Raw genomic sequence first — 19,483 nt, 5'->3', positions numbered from 1 at the left:
ATGACATGATCTGTTCTTTAAGGCAGCAAATGCCTTTCTCCACTCAAATGATTCCATCTGTCCATGTAATAACAACACATGCAGCAGCATTGTGCTATTACCTTCAGGAAATGGAAAAGTATTTATTTGGGCAAATGTCCTGGTTTTTGATAATTTTTTTTCTCTTATGTGAAGTGGTAAAAGAGCCAGGAATAAAATGTCATAAAAATTGTTCTTATTGAAATATCACAACCTTACCCACCCACTGCTTTTTTCCCTCATTTGTTTATTTGTTTTTCTTTTTTCCAATAGTTCACAAACCAGAAAAAGTCTGTTGGGTTGAAGCAGCAGGGACCCTCCGTGATGGTGTACGAGCATATACAGCTCTACATTACCTTTCCCATGTCTCTCCTGGAAAAACTGTCCTAGTAATGGACGGAGCAAGTGTAGGTAACACTGCAGTTGCCCTACAGACATGCCTTTTAAAATAGTTTAGGAATAGCTTCTTAGTCACATTTTATAATTTACTTACCTCTGCCACCTAGTTATCAAGGAGGGGCAGAGGATTTGCCATGACCAGTCAGGCTAATAGGATCTGCTACCCTACTTCTGGTTGTGTCCTTTACTAAGCAGTTCACACAGAAAAAAGGGAAAAGGATATTCCATATAATGCATTGGGCCAATCTTATACATGTGGGCACAGGATTGGGAATTATTACTTGCTCTTTACTTTTAATGCTGTATGCCAATTATTGCTGGCAGAAGCAGTCTCTAGTTTGACTTCCTTTTCCCACTTCCACCTTTAATTTTCTCTCATGTTGTTGTTTAATTTAGTATTACCGTCCTGTTAACTGTCGATGAAGCTGTTAAGCTCACTGAAGCAAAGTACCATTAACGTAATTGTGGCTTTGCAGTATACACAAGATACCAAGTGATTGGAGCTGGTCCTTTGGGAGCAGTTCATCCTTAAGCAGCCAACCTCAAAGACATCCTCTGTGCCATTCCCTGTAAATGCAGCTGTCATTTCTTTTCATCACTGGGCCTGCAGTTGGAGCTATGGCTATTTAAGCTGTTTCTAGAGGTGCACCGATACATCGGTCTGATATTGGATCAGTACCAAAATAAAGCTAGCTGTATTGGATATCAGCCTGATGGGGCCAATAATTTGGCTGATAAGTGCACGTGATGCGCGCAGCCACAGCGCAGCACAGAGGCAGTGAGGAACACAGCCCAGCAGCTTGGAGAGCTGCCTTTAGCTGTTAAGTCCAGTGTGGTGGAAGGGGGGAGGGGGGCAGATCAGTGCCCCCCCCTGTGGTGAGAGAGGGGGTAGAGGAAGCAGCTTCTGCCACTGCTTGCACACTGGGAGGGTGGAGGCCATGTGCCCCCTGAATCTGCACAGGGTGGGGCGGTCTGCAGCTGGGGCTGTGTGAGGCTCTTCTCAGCGGGGGCTGGGCTCGGAGCAGGTGCCTGCTGCACTGGAAGGAGGTTGCATCCGCCCCACATTTCACTGCAGCTCCACTCCCAGCACCGCCACTGCCAGCCACCTGGCACAGCCCCAGCTCTTCCTGGTGTATGGGTGGAGGCGGGGCACTGAGCCGGGGCTACATCAGTGGCTGGCAGCAGCAGCACTGGGAGCAGAGCAACAGTGAAATCTGGGGTGGATGCAGCCTCCTCCCAGCACCACTGGCGCCTGCTTTGAGCCCAGCCCCCACCAAGAAGAGCCTCGCGCAGCCCTGCGCAGATCTAGAGGGCACATGCTCCCCTGCCCTCCCGGGGTGCAAGCAGTGGCAGGTGCACCTCCCCTACCCCGCCTGGGCAGCCCTTGCCCCTGCTCCCTCCCTCACCACAGGGGGTGTTGATCTGCTTCCCCCACTCCCCTTCCCTCCCCTCTCCCCATCCACCACACTGGACTTGCCAGCTGGAGGCAGCTGTATCAGAAATCTGGTCAGTATTGGCTGATATGCCTCCTGAAATATTGGCTATAGGTATCGGCCCCAAAAATCTCTGTTGGTGCACCCCTAGTTGTTTCCTTATCTCATAAAACCAGATGGGAAAGCTCTCTGAAGTTAGTGGATTTTTTTTCATTGACTTCAGTAGGAGCATGAGTAGACGCCCTAAAGATCTGATTTATCAATTCAGCCATATTTGGTTAATATATCAAAAAAGTTAAGCCTGTTCTCAAGATGTTCTTCTTTGGTCTTTCCAGACCTGCTCTTTCTTTAAAATTTATATTGGATTTCTGTGCTTGTAAACAAACCGGTGTAACTTCCTCTACAGCCATTTGGTACGATAGCTGTTCAGTTAGCACAACACAGAGGAGCCAAAGTAATTTCTACAGCATATAGTCTTGAAGACAAGCAGTGCTTGGAGAGGCTGAGACCTACTGTGGGTGAGTTACAGCCTTTTATACTAACTTTAGAGAAATTCTTTCAAATATAATTTTCAGCTTTTCATTTTATTTTGGGAGCTGAATCTAAAATGGAAACTTGGAAAAAAAATCTTGTTATACAATATAAAAATGTATTCTAAGCTGTATTCAGGTGCACGTAGCTTATATTTTTAGATGCATGTAAGAGGGTTTTTATTCTCCAGGTCTTGTGTTGGCTATCTTCCAATACTTCTCAGCTCACAATTGTGCTACATTAATGTTTGATTTTGGCAAACTATTTAGGCAGTCTCTTTGTGTAATAAATAGCATTGCTTGAGATTAGTGTTTACCTGACCAACCAGAGTAGGGAATCTAAGCTCTGTACCTGACCTAGAGTTTCAGATGCAGTCATATGCCTGAAGTGAATATTCAGGAGTCTAAAATTAGAATTAAAAAGGACAATTTCTTTGTAATATGTTTATTGAGTCTGGCTTTAAGGTAGTGATATAATTTCTTTGTAGAACTTAATAGATATCTGACAGTTTGGGGCAATTAGGCCTCAAGCGTTCAGTTGTCTGTGACTCCTTGGTTTCGTGCTTGTTATGATATGCATTAGGATTATGGTCTAATTTAGGGCCATCCGGCTTCTTACTAGCTGGGTGCTACATGCCCCATAAGCTACACTAGCGTGGGCCACAGATCCCCTGGTTCCTTCCTCCCTGCACCAAGCACGTGGGTGCTTCTTCCCTCTGCACTGGGCATGTGGGTGCTCTGCCCACCCCACTGCACGAGTAGGGTACTGCCATCCCCCCCACCATGCTGCACCAGGCAAGTGGGCACTTCCTCTCCCCTCCCTTTGCACCAGACATGGATATTCCCCCCAGCCCAGCTGCCCCATGCATATGGGTGCAGGTCCCCAGCCCCACCTTCAGCTCTAATAGCATCTGATGAAGTTAGCTGCTGCATATGAAAGCTTACACATCTCTGGTTTGGCCTATGAAGTGCAAATCTACCCTGCCTTCTGCCTGACTTCAGAGTAACATGGCTAACTACCTCTCTGCATAAAACTTTTGCAGTCATCTGTATTTTTCTAATTCTAATACATCCAAAGGAAAGAAATAAAGTGTTTCTTTATACAGACAATCTTCAATCTGAGGAGAATGGTGCGTATGATAAATCCAAAACTGTTGCCATCATTCACTTCATAGGGAAGGATCATAAAGATAAATCTTGAGTCTGATTATTCTTCTTTCTCAAGTCACCACCACAGCTACCAAAATAACTCCATTTGTTAAGAATACTTAAAACAAAACAAAACAAAAAACCAACAACTTATGTGACTCCTTTAGTTAGGTATATTTCTGTTGCAATTAAAATAATTGCATAAATGTTGGCTGTTATAAAATCTGTTTCAATGGCATATTTATAAAGAAAACAATGTAATAATCACTGCACATATTGATTGATGTAGTAATAGAAATGATACATGTGTGTCAAGATGAGATCTTAATAAAGGGATTAAGTTGAGGTTAACTGTCTGAATCTACCCCCCCCCCCCAACTTTGCTTTATTGTTTTCTAAGTTAGCATTATTTTTTCCATCTTGGTTTTCCAAAAGGAGGGTTACAGCAGTTTTAAAATCCCAGCTGTTGGTCTGGGTGACCCACTAACAGCAAACATTGCTGACATGCAGGTGCACATAGCATTGTCCTTGTATTCTCCCTGCTGGCTTTAGAATTGTAGAGCTGGCAGGGGAAAGAAATTAATAAATAACTGTTCTTTGAGATGCTCAAAGACCAGGATTCTTGTCAATTTTAATTCCCTTTGGCCTCGCAAGAAAGAGCTGTCAGTACGAGCACAGCAAAAACAGTGTGTATGTGCACACCATGATTGCACATTCACACGATTGCTATGCTGGTGGTTGCTTTGCTCCCAGGCTACCAGGTGGAATTTGGGTTGGAGTGTTGGTAATGTGAGAGGAAATAGGTTGCTATGCAGAGGATGCTGTGCAAAAGTTTAAAAAAACCCTCTAATTTTTAATGTTTGTTGACCTTGGCTACATTCTTTAACAGGGACCTGGAAATTTTTTTGTGCAGGTGAAAATGATTTCAAAGCATTAACAAAATAAATGTGCAGACTTCTGGTTGCTGCTATCCCCTCATACCTTGAGGAAAAAGTAGTAAACAATGCATTTTCTTCTGTCCTTGTTCTCTTATCTTTAGTATTCTGTTTTTCTGTAATAGTAGATACTATCACAAGCATCTTAAACAGAGCAGAATGTTTTCCTGCCCTCAGAGTGTTTAACTGTTTTTGATGCCTCCTGTCATAAGGTAGTACAAAATTGTGTTTACCAGGTACGTGAAAAAGGAACTAACTTTCAAATATATTGTAAATTGTCATTGTAGTATTTGTGTGTGTATGTTCTGCTAATGCTATTAGAACATACTGGTCTACTTATTTAAAAAAATAAAATAAACCTGCAGTTTTCTTAAGTCATGGCACTATTGGTTGTGTTTATTATTATCCAGTCCTATAAAATACATATACAGCGCTGACCTTGTATGTTCTAATATAATGTGAATGTAACACATGTCAGCTGCTGTTGGATAGAGGCTTATGGCAAACCTGCCAAATTTGATTGGACTGCCTGATTAAAAACATTCTAAATTTGCAATCTTTGAAATAAAGAAGCCATTCTTTTGTTGCTTACTGGTATGTTTTTTTCAGCACCAACTTGTCTTCATTTTACAGTTTTTTTAAATATATAAATATCTTTTTCCCATTCCAACAAAAGAATGGCCTCTCTATTTCAAAGATTGCAAATATTTATATCTATCTATATCTGTAACTTCTATATCTTTAGAAGTCAATGGACTAAAATCAACAGCAGAACAGAGAAAAGTGTATTGAACTTGGTTATTCTAGTTCTCAAACTTTGGAATAGGGACAGATTATAAAGACAAGGAAGAAACTAAAAAACTTCATGTAGTACCCAAAAAGAGTACTAGCTGAAAACAGTGCTAAGGAAATCTGGTTAATTAGTCACTAGTCAAACGTGTCACTGATTCCCTTAGTCATTGCACCATATTGCTCCTTGTTGATATGTGGACAAATACCTTTGGCCAATTTGTAATCTATTAAAGTGTAATTAGTCACACCTACATTTATGCACATATGAAAACCCAGTGGATCTTGCTTCCAAAAGCAGTGGATACTTTTTCACTTTTTTTCGTTCAACAAGACATTAGATGATCTAGTGTTCCATTTTCCAGAATTGTATTTTACTAGCAATGAATACAAATGAAAAAAACTGACTGATTTTACTTTATCACAATCATGCAGTTCTTACTACAAAATTTTACATTAAACATTTATCCATATAATCATGCAGTTCTCATAGCAAGCCACATGCTCCCAGTTTGCACTCTGGATTTTTGTAATGCGTATCTTCATTGACATGTCAAAGCATACAACATCCATATCATGAAAAATTTGAAAATGGCTAGCTACTGATAATGAATTGCTCATGGATTGTTAGTCATTTCAGTCTCCTTGGCACAAATAATTAATGGCCTGTTAATATAATTTTTCTGGTCAAAGAAGAGAAGGATGAACCATGTTAAAAATGGTTTTATGAGAAGTTTGTTCTAACGTTTAGAGGACAAAGGAGAAATCATTTTACAAGATCATAACAGTACATACTCAAGTACAGTCTTCACCGACTAGGAAACTGTCGCAGCACCTTGTTAACAAAAAGCATGCTGAAACAGTATTGTGACTAATGCCATTTAAACTAGGAAGGGGTCACATTGACTCATGTTGCCAAATTCTAAGTGTTTGTTAAACATAGCACCACATCAACTATGATGAAGAAAGAGTTTCCAAATAACTAGCCTATCGCCTCTCACTACAACAGTTACGTACCAATTACCCACTTTGTAATACTGACTTCAAATAACTTTGAAACATATTTATTCCATAATTTACACTTGTGTGTAGGTTGTAGTCATGTTGGTCTAAGGACATAGGCAGACAAGGTTCTTTGGGTGAATCTGATATCTTTTATTAGACCAACTTAAATAGCTGGAAAACAATTATTAAGTAAGCTTTCAGGTTCAAAAACCCTTTGTCAGGCTAAGGAAGTTTCTGCAGAAACTCCAACCCAAGTTTCTGCAGGAACTTCCTTAGCTTGACAAAGGGTTTTTGAACCCGAAAGCTTGCTTAATAATTGTTTTCCAACTATTTAAGTCGGTCTAATAAAAGATATCAGATTCACCCAAAGAACCTTGTCTGCCATAATTTACACTTGTAATTTTAATACCATCTTGAATTGCTCTTTTTGTCATGGTATGATTTTTACTGATTGATCAAAGACAGTAAGAAGAGAACACCCAAGGTGCATCCCACTGAGATGTGACACTTGGGCATCCCTTCTGCATGCAGGAAATATGACTAGATATTAACTATTAACTAGAGAATTTTAAACACCACTGTGCTTTCAAACTACCGGAAGATTTGTCCTTATTTAAGAATTTGAATAGACATCAATTCTTAAGAAAAATGCATAAATAAAAGTTTGCTTTTGTTTTGATTTGGTAATTCTTTGAATTGCCCTCATTCATACATCCTTCTCTCCCCTTTCTTTTTTCCTTTCTTAATTTCAAAAAGGTACGAGGCAGCCTTTAGTAGGTAAATCCAGTTTGCACATTTAATTTTAGTCTCTTACGTTTTGTATATATGCTTCTAATTTGCCTTGTGGTTTCAGTTATGGTGATATTAAAGGGCAAAAACTTTATTCCTGAGGCTTATAGACAATTTGTCTACTTTATTCTGCAAGCTGGAGGAGGTTTGCTACTTCCTTATCCTGGAAGTTCCTGATATCTTTACTGTATAGCTAGTGCAACATAAGGGAAACCTTAACGACAACTTATAGTTCAAGAAAGTTTTGGGAGCCTATAACGCAAAATTATATAATAGCATATATAGGACTTAACAGGTTAAAAGTAAAAATGACTATATTAATCCATACAGCACCTCTGTGAAGTAAGTAGCATTATTATCACCAGGGATCCTGGTTTTCCATGTTTTAAAAATCCCAAATGGTCTGATAAAAATCCAAAATTATCTGATTAAAAGACCCAAAATCCTTATTTTTTCTCAATTAAAATGAAGCACCATTATATAGGTATCAATTGAACACAATGTTTTATTGATATATTTACAGTTTTTAAGCAATTTGGAAGCCTACTCGTGCCTCAATCATTATAATAAAATAAATTCTGAATACCTTATATTTTGGTGTTTGCTTTTTGGGTTTTTTATCATAGAAAATCAGAGCTCCCCTGCCCCTTTCACTCACCAGGACACCTATCCAGTTGCAGTAGTCGCCCTACTGCTTTGTGGCACTGAGCAACCCTGATGTGCTGGTGCCCTGGACATGCCATTGCCTTTCACTCCCAAGCCACACCCCCTCCCCAGACCTTTTGGTGGCCCACACCCTCCCAGGCCTGGTAGTGCCCCTCTCTTCCAACACACAGCCTCCTGGCCTGCAGCCCCCTGCCCCCCTCCCTTCCCCTCCCCCCATCTCTGCCAGAGAGGGCCCCCAGTTGCCAGGGCTATAGGACCTGGCAGCTGTATGCTGCCCACTCCCTCCTTCATGGGCGTTGTGCGGGCCGGGCGCAAACCCAGGCCCTTTGTCGCGCTGCACGCAGGCTGTGGCTGGCAGCCCGGGCATGCCGGGTCAGAGAGGGCAGGCGCCAAGCTAGAATTAGGCACAGACACTTAACGGTTGATTTTAAGATTGTTTACTTACACCGAGATGGTTGTGGTGCAGGCTGAAAACTTGCTTGGGTTGCGGTTACAAACAGAAAACACGAACAATCACGTGGAGTTTGCTAGGCTCCACGCAGACAGAACTCCGGATGTCCAGGACAAGCACGCCTCAAAATAGAAAACTCGTTGATACGTCTTATAGAAAGTTACTGCTCGAAGACGGGAAGAGGTGGGCGGTGGATCAGGCTGCCAAACTCCTCTGAGTAACACACAGGGCTTCTATGACCCTGCCGCGCACCCAGAGTCCCCACGAGATGGATGTGGAGTCCTCTTCGGCTTGGGCGGAAACTGCTCAAGCCTCTTATACGGCTAGCAGGCCAATCGCTAGCGGCCACGTGGGAATAATTTAGCACTAGCCAATAGCAGGACACAAATTTACATTCGAAGAGCGGGAACTCTTTGCACCGTGCATTTCTGTGTTGCAAAGGGAAATGCACCCTGCAAAGACAGCTGCAAAGTGGCGGGAACTCTCTCCCTTGCACGCGGGTTCTCTGTGCAGCAGAACTCCACCATGCAATGAAGCTGTAATCCCACGGGGATAATTCTAGTGCCGAAGCACACACAAAAATCAGACCTTTGGGTCATGACAGGCGTCAGCAGTGCCCAAGTCCTAACTGCTGTATGCAGGAGGATGCGGCAGCTGGAGCTAGGGAACAGAGCGTGGAGCCCTGGCCCCACTCTCCCCAGCTCAGTGGATGGCAAAGCCAGAGCAGAGCCCATGGCAGGCTGGGGAGGATGTGGGCTGCCCGCTGCAGGGCTCCCCACCCTGCTGCCCTCCCTTTGGGGGGCCTCCACAGCCCAGTGGGCAGGACCCAGCATGGAAGGGTGGAGCAGGGCAGCAAGACTTGGTGCCACTGCTGCAGAGCACACAACTCTGCACAACTGCCCCTGCTGCTGCTGGGCAGGCAGCAGTGCATTGCCGTGGCAGCACAGTTGGCGTGGGACTCCCAGTAGCATCAGCAGCACTGAGTCTCGCCAACCTGCTCTACCCTCACACACTGGATCCCACCTGCTAGGCTGAGGAGGCCCCCAGGGAGAGGGCGGAGAGCCCTGAGCCCTGCAGTCTGCAGCCCACATCCTTCCCCACCCAAGCATAAATGGGGAAGGGCACTCCCTGGGAGTGTGCACAGTGGCAGGGAGCCAGCACATCCACCACCCCCCTGGTTAAGACCCCCGTAGCTCCATCCTGCTCCCCAGCCAGGCCCCATGGCTGCACATTCCCACCCTGGCCTTTGGACCCAGACACTACCCCACCTGGGCAACACACCCAGCCACCATCCCTGCTCCACCCCACCCTCACTGTAGCCATCTCAATCTGCACCCCCACGCATTGCCTGTGCTCCCCACTATAGACTTGCCTGCAGGCTGCTGGGGGAGCTGCTCTCCACCCCTGTCTGGCTATATTGCTAGCAACATGCATGTATGCGTGCACACATGTGTATGTAGCATTCCCTGCATCCCACTCGGCCAGCCTGCAAGGGCAAACCCATGATTTTCCACATTTTTCTCCTTTTAAAGGAGAAACCTCTGTTTTTGTACGGCAAACAGAAAACCCAGATCTCTAGTTATCACTGTATTATTTAGATAAAAGAAACCAGTACCATAGAATGAAAAGCATTGGCAAAGGAATAAAACAGTTTAGTGGTGCAGCCGTGTTAGAATGTATTGCATCTTGATTAGCAGTAGTAACAGAGCTACAAGAACATAATATAATTTAACTAATTACTCCAGAACTTCGAGTTACTTGCTTTTGCTTTCGAACGTTGCTAGTAATGAAGATTTTAGTTAGCCTACTGGAATGCCAATATAGTTTACTACTTACTAACAGTATATTGTTGTTATACTGCCAAACACTGCTGTACGTTTCATTTTTATGTTGTGTTAAGTATCATGTCTAATTTTCTGAAAATTCAGTCATCAATTTTAAGTAATTGAAGAATAGAAACTACTGTTTTTTTCTTTGTTGCAGTTTTATTTCCTAAGAATAGAAACTTAGTCTGCATGTGTTCTGCTTTTAATCTAAGCTTTACTGTAACTGACCAAATACCTTGTCCTGTCCAGCTCGAGTGATTGATGTTTCAAATGGAAAGACTGATGTTGCAGAAAGCTGTTTGGAGGAAACAGGTGGCCTGGGAGTAGATATTGTCCTAGATGCTGGAGGTGTGTAACTGTTGGAAAATTTCTCTATTGAACAGTATTAAATATTTCTATTGTTAATATATTGTGACATGCCTCTTTGAAATCAGAGCTACCAAACAGATTAACAGGTTGGTTGTCTGTTCCCCTGTTGTATACATGTATACCACCACTGGATGAACCATCTTAAATATTTGTAGTCATGTCACTCAAGGGAAAGCAAACCGGTATGGCTAGATAATGTTGAATGTTTCACAGATTAGTACTAGTTGTGTAGCAGTCATTTTAGTAAATGGATTGCTTTTTAAATAAAGGTAATTAGCTGCTTGCTCCACAAATTATTTTCTGTGGACATTGTACAGCTCTTCAATTAAATTCAACATGTATTTTTCTGTTGTTAAAATAAAGCACTACTTATGCAAAAGGACAGTGTTGGGACAAGAACAAATTGTTGAAAGCCCAGACTAGAAATTTAAAAGAATATTTCAAACTATCAAAAGTGACATTTGGAACTACCTTCCAGCAGAACCAGTGGGAGCAAACGCTGTAACTTCTGGGGGGATAGAAGGTTAATGTGTTTAGCAATGTAGTGATGTGACATGGTTGTCTACTGTAACCAGGGACTGGACTTGATAACCCACAAGATCCTGTCTAGTCCTGTATTCTGAAAAATTAATCTCCCAAATTCTTCATCATATAATTTGTTTCAGGTTGAAATAACAGAAAAGCTGTCAGTTGCAAAGTCTGTCCTTATCACTGTTTATGTTCTCATAGTTTAATGCAGGGGTGGCCCACCAATGCACAGGTGGCACAGGCAGCCTCCGCGTGACACACAGCAGGTTGGGGAGGGGCCAGGCAGCACCATGGCAGACAGGGCAGGGAGCAGAAAGCAGAGCATCAGATCAGGCAGGGGGCACAGAACAGAAAGCTAAACAGCAGATTGGGAAAGGGATAGGTGAGGCACTTGGGGCTCATTTGTGTCATTCCAGCCAAAAAAGGTTGGCCCCCATTGGTTTAATGGGTAAACCAAGGGACACAAATCTCCAGTGCTGTCAGTCCAGCGTCTTCTGTGAGTACTCAGAACCAGAGCGAAAGTGAATAAATTAGCTGAGAATACTTGTTATATTATTATTTTTATTTTTAACTGAAATTGTAGGACCTTTTGGAATAACTTCCTCTGAGACTTCTTTTAGTGTGCATGTATGCGTGTGCGCATGTACACACGCACACACAATTTCATAGGTACTCTGTTTTTTGTAGTTATTTCCATTAAAGACACATTCAGGTGTAACTATTCATTGCTACATTACCAGGTATCAATATTTGGTTTTATTAAATTGCACACTTTTACAAATAAATACACCTTAAAAGTAATATTTACTCCATTTTAAATAGCTTTAGAATCAGTTTAAGGTTGATTCCTAAAAGTACAGTATTAAAAAGAAGGAACTTATAAATGTTCCCTGGCTATATAGTTTTTAGTGCTCTTCAGGGAAAAATACTGTTTTAGTTTAATGTATACAAAACATTTTTCTTCTTATGGATGCTTTGTGCTGAATACTAATTTTTTATAATTAAGTTATGAATTGACCATAACTTTCATATTTTTTTAGTGAGGTTATACAGCAAAGAAGATGAGTCAAACTTAAAATCGCAACTTCTGCCACATAAGCATGATATCATTACACTTCTTGGTGTTGGAGGACACTGGATAACTACAGAAAGAAATCTCCAGGCAAGGCATACATTCTGCAAGTTAGCATTAACCACAGCAGTTATTTTAGGACAGAAGTCCATGGAGCACTCTCACAGCTTAATGGTTTCCCACTGTTAAATATCAGCTTGATTCATACAAAAACCTTGATATTTATTTCCAAAGCAGCAGGAAACACTTATCTTGTGAAAACATTAATAATAGTCTTTTTGTTTCCTTTATATAAGATAGAAGATTAATTTTATAAAAAGTGGTTGAGTAGAAAAGAAATGACTGTCATAGCATAGTTTGCTGTCTCATTTTGTAAAGGTGAATTCTGTTGGGCTTGGAGTACTAGAACTTTTTCCAGTTATACAAGTACTATTTTTAAAAAATGTATTTTAACTGTTTTGGATTGGCTAATTTGTGATGTGGTTGGAAGGGTTTTTCATCTTTTACTGATAAATTAACTAGCCAGTTTTTGGAAAATGTAGCATAATGGTACTTTTATTATTTTATATAAGTTGGACCCTCCAGACAGCAATTGCCTGTTCCTTAAAGGAGCAACAGTCTCTTTTCTGAACGATGAAGTTTGGAATTTGTCAACTGTACAGCAAGGAAAGTATCTTTATATCCTTTTAAAAGTGATATTAACCATCACCCAGTAACCTGCTTGAAAATTACTAGCATAGACTCTGATCTATCAAAACACTAAATCAGAAACCTAAAATTTAACACTACTTAAAATATAATTTCTTTATACATTTATTGAAATTGAATGTCACCTGCTTATTGTTTAAACCAGGTATTTATTTGGATTCCATCTGCATATATATTGATGTAAAAAAAAATCTTAACTTTTGGTTATATTTTTATCTTCATAAGGACTGTACTGTAAGACAACATTCCTTATTTGCCAATTCTGTTATCTGTATTTTGTTGAGCAAATTGTGTGTATATTGGGCAGACAAATGACTCCATATACATATTGTCTGCATCTTTTTCTTGCATGGTTACACACTGAGCTGCTTAGTAACATAACAGTCCTTGGCAGTGGGTCATCTTGAACAGATGAGCCACTGCTCAATTTTGGTTGTCATAACCCTCCCTGTTTCTGTACTGCACTGCAGATCATGAGATCTGCTGAATCATTTTCGCAGTTCAGCAGAAAAGCATAGGAAAGTAAAGACTAAGTCACTGCCTTCTAGAAAAGTGCTAACTGTATTAACACTCTTTGGGAAAGGGAAGTTCCTCCTCCCTTTTCCACTAAATTGCACGATAGTTTAGCTAAAGTCGAGCAGACCAAGGAAGTGTGGGGAGGGAAGCAAGTAATCACAAAACTGCTTCTTAAAGATTATTCTTTGACATTTGTGTTTAGTATAACTGAATTAGTTTTCCTGATTTTTTTTTTTTTTTTTTTTTTTTTTTTTAAAGAGTCAGTCTGAAAAGTACAGTTTCTAATTGTGGCTTGTAATAAGCTATCTAGACAAATAGAATTTCTTTTGTCACCCCTGAAGTTTTAACCAGAAAACATATATTTTAGCATGTTGGATATCATCAGATGGTTAAACAGAGTAACCTCACCTTGAATTCACACATTGCATATACCTGTGTTACAGTATTTGTGCTGCTTAACTATTTTACATAAATAACAGAAGAGACCATATGGAGAGCAGATTGAAATAGCTTCTTTGAACTAGCTAATACATTTCCCTTAAAATTGAATTAACCTAACTTAATTTTTTCATGACTGATAAAATGCTAACAACTAAAACCTTCTTTTTCCTGTTGACATGAAGGTAAAACTCAGATGAGCTCCGCTTCCAGTTTTTAAATCATCTTATTTTTAGGCCCTGAGCTTGGCAAAGCTGCACAGATACAGGTGCATGGAGAACTTGGCCTTAGAGCCTTGTGGGTATGTGTTATCACCTTGACAAACCCCTCAGATACGTATCTTAGAAGATATAATGGAGAAGTTATCTAGTAATGTGTTCAGGTAAGACAACAGAACAGTGGCATACAGTATAATACAATGAAAAGAAACAGTGTGATTAGAAATACCTGTTTGGCAGAATCTCAGCACTATATAATGAGAGTTTGCTGTATATAAAACTTGTTACTGTTGTCTGAGTGGTAATGAGGCAGGTTGACCAAAAAGATGGTTTGTGTCCTATTCCTATTCCAATTCCTTGTTTATGTACTGAGAACCAGGAAGTCCCTCAAACGCAGCCCTTTCTTTTCCTATGGAAAGAACTCATTACATAGCATATGTAATTGAGAAAGTGGTATTGGCTGTAAAGAAAGACAGGTCTTTGAGGTTTTTCTCTTTCAGAAGAATGACAGTTTTTGTAGAATTTGAAGCTGCCACAAAAGCACAAAATGAGAGATTCTCATACATGGGGTGGGAAGTTTAGCACTCCCATCCATCAAAAAGGATTTCTTTTTCCAAAAGGATGTCTTAATTAAACTTCTGTTTCCTGTTTGCTTTAGACCTTTGCCTCTTTTCTAGGGATCCTAGCAGAGCTATAGAACTTTTCACTTTGTTCAAGGAGTAAAGTTTACATTGTATAAAGTAAAGTCTATAACACTAGTCCTGGAATGGTTTTATTGATCTGAGTATGTACACCAGACGCTTCTGACAGATGTCTCCTTTCTAGGCCTCAGCTGGATGAACCAGTCCCATTGTATGAAGCCAAAGTTTCTATGGAAATGGTTCAGAAGAATCAAGCAAGAAAAAGACAAGTCATCCAGTTCTAAAGCACAATTTCCTGGTTTCCAAGACAGTGAAGGACATTGGAGCTATGTAATATATTTGAGAAGTAAAGTAATGTGCAACTAACTAGTTTTCAAATAGCTCTGTAACTTGCATTCAAGGATCCTTTGTATTTCAGGATAAATGATCTGTGAAATTGCTGGTGTTGAGATTTATGTTTCCCTGGATTATATCCAATAGAATGTTCCATCGGTAACTTTAAAGAGATACCTCCACCCTGTCACCCTCCTCCCAACTAATTAGTTAACATCTTTATCTGAAAGATTAGAGGAAAAAATATTTCTGGGGGGTTTTTTTCAATGGGTTTACATTTTTGCATTTGAAAGCATTTAGTCTTCAGTGCTATATGTAGCCTCTCCAGGTCTTTAATCTGTTTTAAATGGACAGAGGGAAATGAAAATGTAGTCATAAACCAGCAAAATAGGCAAGGGGTTCTCAGGGTAGGCATGTGCTTGACACAATGTAAAATTTTGTTTTGTAAAGACTTATCATCCCTTCAAGAAGTGAATTTACCACCTATGACTTGTAAAATCAGCACCATCAAACTTCTTATATACTTACATAAAATTAGAACATAAATGTGGATGGAAGCTTATCTGAGCCTTTTTCATGGTTCAATGCACTTTACTGTACATAACGTATAACTTTTATATTATTAAAAGGCTAGGAAATGTAAACTAGTTTTCAACCACTGACACTTTCTCAAACACCCTCTGTCCTCTCACAACCTTTCATCTCTATGCTTTAATTTCAACTATTCCCCATCCTCTAGGAAGAAACCTACTTCTCTCCTTTCCTATGGCTGATGGCCTCCCACTTCTTACTGTTTGAGATCTGCAGCATGCTGTTCTATTAATCTAGGTACCATTTGTTGGTAAGGATGACTCAGATTTCTGTGCACCAGCACTTTGAACCACTGTAACAACTTTGATATCTGTATAAGACTCAGGATCAAATCTATGTAACAAAACCTTGGTGAATATTTTTCCTTCCATGCACTGGAATTATAGTGTATCCTTAGTAAATCACATAATGCAGGTTTATAAGAATATAAAGCAATCTTGTTTATTGCTGTGTGAGGAGGTCTTATTTTACTGCTTTTGTGATGCAATTCAGGCTTACGAATAAGCACTTTAACATACAAAACCTTTAAAACTACATCAAGAAATTGATTCTCCATTTGAAATGGGTCCTAAACCCATGATCTGTCCAGCTGTGTTTATTATGATATTTTCCTCCTGGTTATGCCCCAATTTGGCATTTGCAAATAGAAAAGCAGAAAAAGAGTGGGAATAGAAATAAGTATAGATACTAATCTAGATCAGGTTTAACAAAACAAGGAAAAATAAGTCACTAACACAATTGGAAAGAGAAGATTTGTGATGCTTACAGCTCCTTGTCTGTCTAATTTTACTGTAACCCCTTCTTCACCTTTGCTTGCAGATAACAACAGTTGCAGGAAACATGTATTCAATAAGCTACAGGTGGAATACCCCTAACCTAACCATCTCTTGGTTTCTTTTTCAGCTGAATTAGTTAAGAAATTAATCTAATTTATTTTATCTGTTGAGTTTTATAAACTCCTGTTTACATTTTTAAATTAGTCTGAAGTTGTTAGTATGGTCTTAAGTAGGATGTTTTTCATGAAAGTTTAGGCATACCTAATTTACTGCTAGGGTATTTATACACATGCTCCAGGAGTGGGGTGGGAGGTGCTTTAATTAAAGCAATCTTACTGACATAAAAGTCTCAAAACAGGGTGAGGAATCCAAGCAGGATCCTTCAACTTTCTATACAGGCAGATATTCCCTGAAGGCAAGATTAGAAATCAAGGTGGCAAAGCCCTTTGGAAGTAAAGGGACTAATTTAAGATCCCTTTTTTTTTTTTTTTTTTTTAATCTTGGCATAAAGCCACACTGAAGATAAGGTAGAGTTGCAGCTTAAGGGTGCGTATGCATGAGCAAGAGTCTCAGTAATAAGTGGCAGGCTCTAAAGTGCCTGGAACATCTCATGCATCAGCGTCTCTGTTCAATGAGCTTTAGATAAAATACCTCTGCCACCATTTGGAAATGTGGGGACACACATGAGACGCAGGATGCTGCTGGAGCACAGTAATTGCCACGCTCCAATGCACTAGACTTACAGCCTGTCAGAGCAGCCTCCCTGCCAGTGTATAGGCACCATTAAGGTGCAACTCTTAAAGTGCTTTACCACCTTGGTGTCTAATCTTGCCTTCAGGGAGTATCTGCCTCTAGAGGAAGTTGAAGGGTCCTGCTTGGATTCCTCAGCCTATTCTGAGCTTCTTATGTCAGTAACATTGCCAGGTATGAACTCAAAACCCATTGCAAGAGGCCTTGATTAGGCCTCCAAACATTTATTTCCTGAGGAGACTGTTTTGATTGCTTTCTGCTCTCAGACTGTTAGCAAGGTCTTATAGCTATTCTTGCATATCCCTCTAGTAACTTTAGATAGGAAATCCATATGCTTGGCCTCGTGGAATTATCCAGAGAGACATAAAAATAATTTGAGCTGTCTCATGGTTAATGACTACTTCTTGTCAATACAACACTTCTGCCATTCCTACTAGAGTGGAGTAGCTGCTTGTCCTAGAGTAATTAAGAGAAATGTAATATTGTAAAAAAAGACTTGGGTGTGAAAGGGCACTTCTCTGTCTTCTTCACATGAAACTTCTGCTCCCTTTAGCATGTGCCACTTTAATAAATCTGGAAGGCTAATGTATAAATAGATTATAATTAATGACTTTGATAACTCTTCAAATAATTGTTTTCTCTACTACTCATACCCATTTTTTTCTCAGCCATGAGTGAGCTGTCAATTGGAAACATTCCCTTGTATGTAGTCAAAGGTAGAGGGAAAACCTCACGTACCAAAAAAATTATGTAGGATATTAAAATTAGAGGGTATGAACTTTGTCTTCTTACATACATGAACATATAGATACTAGTATATTCTAGATCAGTGTTTCTTAACCTGTGGGTCATGAGAACATATAAAAGGGTCGTGAACAAACTTTAAAAATAGAGAAAATGTGGGAAACTCTGGCTTTTCCCTTGCGGGCTGTCAGAGTTCCAACTTGCAAGGGGCTGCTTGGGGACCCCCATGACTCCCATACCTTCCCCCTGCCTCACACTGTGGGGCTGGGGCCAGGGGATCAGGAGTGAGGGTCACTGGGTCAGCACTGGCCTTTAATGTTTGCAGATGGGTCCTGGCATAAAAAACGTTGAGAACCACTGATCTAGATATTAGCTGAGTGGAGCGTTATTTACTTCTCAGATTGTTTTGCATTTAATGATACCCATAGGAACAGCCTTAGTGGTCCTTCTCACCTTTGTGAGCTATTTTTGGCAACTGCTACTTTCCTGCTGTTCTGTCTGGCTGGAATTTTCCTTCTGAAGACCTTCATTGTGCCCTCTAGTCTTTTTTTTTCCCATCCTGTTTTGAGCATTTCTTAGACTCTCTCGAATGAGTTTGTAAAAAAATGACATGTTTGACATTACTTACAAAAGTTGCCTGTGCTGTTCTGAAGAAGAGGATTCCATGGCGCACACTTAGGGACCTTTTTCTCCCAGGGTCTGAACACCGGTCCTAGAGCACTCCCTTCTGGTAGAAAAGTATCACTGTACATAGAAATTATTGCTAGTTTAAAATTCCAGATTATAAAGGGAAATACTTTTCAAGAAAAATAATTTGAAATGACCCCCTTTGCTGATTAGTTTTTAGAGGAAAACTAATGAGTAAAGGAGGTGCAAATCTGGCTGTGCTATATGCTGAGTGGCTCAGGTATAAACGTGGGGGAAGTATGAGGTGCATCTCTGGGTGTATGTACCAGGGGGCAGGCATAGCTAAAATCCCCCAAGATCCCAGCTTGCGTGGCAGAATCCAGGTTTGCAGCTCTTTTTGGGTGGAATAGAGGAGGCAAGGATTTCTTAGGGTGAGATCTTTTATTGGACCAATGCTATAGCTGGGATAACAACTGGACAAGCTTTTGAATGCCAGGCATTCTTCCTCAGGTCTCAATGGAAAGCTTGTACTTGGGAGAATATTAGACAAGCTTCCCAATGAGACATGAGGAAAAGTGCTTTGCATTCAAAAACATGCCTGTTATCCCAGGTACAGAGTTGGTCCACTAAAGGATCTCACCCTAAGACATACTTGTCTCTGGCACAGTTGTGGCTGTACCATCACTTTTCAAGCTCAGGCTGTTCACTGGCTTTTATGGTATAAAGAAGTTTCTTGCTTAAGACCATAAGAGTTGCCATTTACTGGATGGTAGGAACAGGGTTTTTTTCCCCATGGTTCCTCTCACTTGCAGCCTCTAGCATTTAAGGTCTAGAAGCTCTGATTCAGAGGCTGAACCCCTCACTCCCATGCTCAGTAGCAGCCCATGCCCCTTTCCTTCAGCCATTGGTCCAAGCCCTGTTTGAATCTGGCTAAACTGCAGGCTTCCAGCACAGCTGGTGGCACAGAGCTCCACACTTGAATGATATACTCTGTGGGGGGAAAAAAAACTTCTTTCTGTTAAGTTTTAAACTGACTGCCTACTGGTTTCATGTTGGGACTCCTAGTTGTTGTCTGGGGGGAAAGAGCGGATCATAAATCCCCGTGTACTCTCTTCCCCCATTAGTATTTTGTTAACTGTTCTCATGTCCCACCTTCAAGTGTCTTTCTAAACTAACTGGTTC

The 19,483-nt window shown here is 40.6% G+C and overlaps 1 protein-coding gene across 3 annotated transcripts in view; it reads left to right on the top strand.

Annotated features, from left to right (window-relative positions):
• CRYZL1 (crystallin zeta like 1) overlaps positions 1-15,848 on the top strand; it is a 32,388-nt gene extending 16,540 nt beyond the window's left edge. For 2 of the 3 annotated variants that reach the window (XM_019476406.2, XM_059720724.1), the window contains exons 7-13: positions 292-425; positions 2,257-2,368; positions 10,240-10,338; positions 11,928-12,049; positions 12,532-12,637; positions 13,958-14,003; positions 14,665-15,848. In XM_019476406.2, coding sequence (XP_019331951.1) covers positions 292-425; positions 2,257-2,368; positions 10,240-10,338; positions 11,928-12,049; positions 12,532-12,637; positions 13,958-14,003; positions 14,665-14,764 — 719 coding nt within the window. In that variant the 3' untranslated portion in view covers positions 14,765-15,848. The remainder of the gene's footprint in view (positions 1-291; positions 426-2,256; positions 2,369-10,239; positions 10,339-11,927; positions 12,050-12,531; positions 12,638-13,957; positions 14,004-14,664) is intronic. The other variant, XM_059720725.1, reaches the window with a different exon arrangement.
• The last annotated feature ends 3,635 nt before the right edge of the window (positions 15,849-19,483 follow it).

This window comes from Alligator mississippiensis, chromosome 1 (assembly GCF_030867095.1).
Source record: "Alligator mississippiensis isolate rAllMis1 chromosome 1, rAllMis1, whole genome shotgun sequence".
NCBI lineage: Eukaryota > Metazoa > Chordata > Crocodylia > Alligatoridae > Alligator > Alligator mississippiensis.
Note: the sequence above shows the minus strand (reverse complement) of the source record. Positions and strands in the feature narration are given on the sequence as shown.